Source organism: Nothoprocta perdicaria, unplaced genomic scaffold (genome assembly GCF_003342845.1).
Source record: "Nothoprocta perdicaria isolate Ctin4 unplaced genomic scaffold, notPer1 scaffold_14, whole genome shotgun sequence".
NCBI lineage: Eukaryota > Metazoa > Chordata > Aves > Tinamiformes > Tinamidae > Nothoprocta > Nothoprocta perdicaria.
Window position 1 is genome coordinate 6,406,896 of NW_020454538.1, and position 3,694 is coordinate 6,410,589.

Consider the following 3,694-nt stretch of genomic DNA (forward strand, 5'->3'; position numbering starts at 1 on the left):
GATATCCCGTGGCCCTGAGGGGGACGTGGCGCCTCACGCAAAGGCCCCTGGCACGCGGGACTCACCGGACTCCTGTCTGGAACTGCGAGTGCACAGAAAGTGACGACACTCGGAGGGAGGAGCTGATTTCAATTTATTTTAAAGAAATATGGTGGGTATAGTGCACCGTCCCAACCACATCCCCAGCTCCCTAGCAGGAGAGCTATCAGCGTATAACGTTTGTGAACCCGTCGTGCTACAAAAACAGCCCCCTGCATGGTGGAAAATGAGAGGCTAACCAATACTAACCAATATGGGTCCGTGGGACCTGTCAAGAGCGTTTTTTACCACAGAGACACAGACAGAAGCCTTGAGGGCAGGGACTGGGTTTGCTCGACCTGCCCAACACCTAGGTGGGCCCGAGGGACTGCCAGCGCCACTATCGGGCCCCTTTCTGCTCGAAGTAGTTGTGGCAGCAGCAGGTAAGGGCGGCCACGAAGGTGACGAACTCCTTGAAGTCCACCTGGGAGTCGCCGTTGTTATCCAGGTCCTTAAAGATCTTGTCCAGGTTGTCCTTGTCCTTCCCCGCCTGTGGGAGAGAAGCCATGGCCACTCAATGAGCCGTCTGCGGACACCGCTGCCAGCCACTCCATCCATCCAGTGGACTGGAAATATGGAAGTTTTATTCATAGGCAGAGGGTGGCAGCAGAGGCCCACGGAAAGGGCTGCGCAGCCGGGCCTGCTGCTGCTTGGAAGGGAAAGAATCAAATCTGTTCTAGGAGGAAGAAATCAAACAACTCTTGGAAATATTCCAGGGATCAGAAATAATGACTCCCCTAGCTGAAATGTGAAGGCTTTGCTTGATCGCAGTCTAGTTAACCGAGGTTCTGTGTTCTGCGGTTTCATACTTCACTTCAGGGGGGCAGGGGGAAGATGTGTCTTAAAATCGCTAAAAATTGGACCAGTTGCCTAGATGTGATTGACAAATGTATCTGAAAGGCCCTGTTCCTCTTTCGGCAAGTGCCTATTTTAAATCATTTAGTCACTTATATGAACTACTTTTAGCTTCTGAATGACTTCTGCAATGGAACCTGGGATTTATTTTCTGTAAATGCTTTGTAGCTTATTCCAAAAATTGAATCCAACATGTGGATTTACTTTCCTCCTCACTGTGCACAGCAAGATTCAGCCCATGATTGAAGCTCATAAAGCTCTTCCCAGGCCATTTGCCCTTTGCAGGTGTAACTATTTCTGTGGACAGAAATACAGATGAGCATCTGGGGATCCTGTTCTCAGAAATTTCTTGCCAAACATATACATATATCTATTTTTTTTCACATTTATAAATATATATTATATAATAAATATATGCATAAAGTACATATATTAAACATATATAATTTTTATATATATTTATAAAAGTCTGTAAATAAGTTCAGACTTATGTTCTCAGTTACTCTCTGCATGCAGTTATTGGCCTACAAGACAGGAATTTGTTCTTTAATATTTATTTTAGTTACCCACACAAAGTGTTATTTCATGTTATTTGTTCTCTAGAAAATGTAGAATGGGAAAGGGAGGCAAAGGGACAGAGATGAAAACATAAAAGGACATTTAGCTAATTATCTCCCTGGAAAATTCCAGTACTTTCCAGCAATTTCAGGAAATAAATAGAAGCAATAAATTCAGTTATGTGGAACTGAAGAAGTGGTGCCCAACCAGTAAATGTATTCAGGAATGACCTTTGAGAGCTGTACCATCTGGTAGCCATCTAGTGCAATGATGATACCCCAATGTTTTTCAGTTTAAATGTCTAAAAAAAAGATGTAAATTTTTACAATTTCTTGGGGTTTGCAATGCACCTTTATATATATATTTTTTGCATTTATTTTTTAAAGGAGGAAAGGAGGTTTTTTATTAATTAAAAGTATTATAAATACAATATGACCAGGAACAGGACACATACCAGAACACTTTTGAGTCACAATTGCTGATCTATTTTCTAAAATATTTTCAGAGACATTTTTATATAACTGCACAGAGCCATCCAAATTCTTATCCTGAATATTGCATCTGTATTTAATTTGTGAGTCATAAATCCAACAGTCCTAGACTTTGTACAGTGAGCTCCAGTGCTTGCATGGAAAGATACTAAATTGTATGAGCTACCTTTGCTGTAGTGCTCTAATATTGTTAGAAAATTCAGTTATTCTGGATACATAAAGTGGTATCTGCATTTGGAACATTTTCTCCTAGACTTGTGCAATTAAGAAGAATTATTTTACAGCTAGAGAAACATTATTGTGTAGAAAGGAGTCTCTTAAAACATTTCATGTTTGTTGTTGTTGTTTTTTGTGAAGGGAAGCAAATAAAAAATATTGAAAATTAAAGGCATTTTGTCTCCCAGGTAACAATCTTTTACTGTAATATATTAAGAGGTTTGAATACTTATCTAGGGAAATTTAGGTGCAAATATTGAAACTATTTAAATGTACATGATCATTACACATAAATCTATTATATGAAATCATTTTTCAGATCTTTTTATGTTTGAAGATAATTGCTAAACAGTCTGCTCTTATTCTTGTTTATGTATCAGTTTGGCATGCATACTGAACATCCAATATAAATGCTTAGAGAGACTAAATACATAAATATTTAGAGAGATTTCCCATCTGCAGTCAAGATCCCCAATTGCTGACAACATAACCACCTTCCCAGCAACTGCGACATCATCTAAGATTATAAATCCAGGAATAAGCAGAAATAGATGAATTCTGGGAATGAAAAATAATCTAATTCAAAGCCATCGTTCCCACGGCTTGAGCGATGAATATGGTAGACTGAGAATGGCCCTGAGTACTAGAATCTATTTGAAATGGTATGAGCAAAGCCTTCTCTTATTCAGATTATGCCCTTAAAAGTTCCTGCAAGCCACTGTGGATTTGGACATGGAGTTCCCTCTATAATGTACTAACAGCTGTGTCTACCTATAGCTCTCGTCCTTATACAGGGATGAGGCTGAACAGTTATCTTACCGAGAGGAAATTGGGTAGCTCTTTCTCCAGGAGGGTCTTTAGCTCAGCCTTGGTGAGGGTCCGTGTGTTGCCTTGCATCTTTGAGTACTTGTCAAAGACGGCAATGGTCATGGCCATTGCGGTTTCCAGCTGGGACATGTTGCTGCTGGAGGCTGCCTGTCTCCTTCACGTGAGTGGCCTCAGGTCTCTTTGGGGGAATGGGGAACGGCCTTCCTCGGAGGTGCTTTATGCAGCTCCCACATCCAATGGTCGCACACGAGAGGGACAGTTATCGGCCAGCAAATATCCGTATCTGAGCTCTTTGTCACATCACACTATATGCCTTTGTAATGATATCTACTCCAAATTCAGGATTTATCAGTTTGGTGTGGCTGGCACAACCAGTTGCTCACCAGCAGAAACCAGCCTCTCCTTCAAGATACACAGTGTGACTAATGAACGAAAAACAAACAGGGAGCCTGACTCCAGAAGAGCATACACTGCTCTGCTGGGGAGGTACAGGAGCATCTCATTTCTCCCTTACTACCATACCTAGGGACTCTGAGACCTTTCTGAGGTGAGAACAGACATGGGCACCCTCTCTGCATTGACAGGGACTTGCCTCAGGCTGGATGGGTCATAAAACAGACACCCCGGGTGGGATTCACCTGATCAAAAGTAGAAATCTGCCATGCAGA

General features: G+C 41.7%; 1 protein-coding gene across 1 annotated transcript; it reads right to left on the reverse strand.

The window, feature by feature from the left end:
* Positions 1-418: 418 nt before the first annotated feature.
* Positions 419-3,155, reverse strand: S100P (S100 calcium binding protein P). The gene is made up of 2 exons (XM_026034231.1): positions 3,018-3,155; positions 419-568 (listed from the first exon to the last, which is right to left on the reverse strand). The coding sequence occupies exons 1-2, from the start codon at positions 3,153-3,155 to the stop codon at positions 419-421; spliced, it is 288 nt and encodes a 95-aa protein (XP_025890016.1).
* Positions 3,156-3,694: the final 539 nt, after the last annotated feature.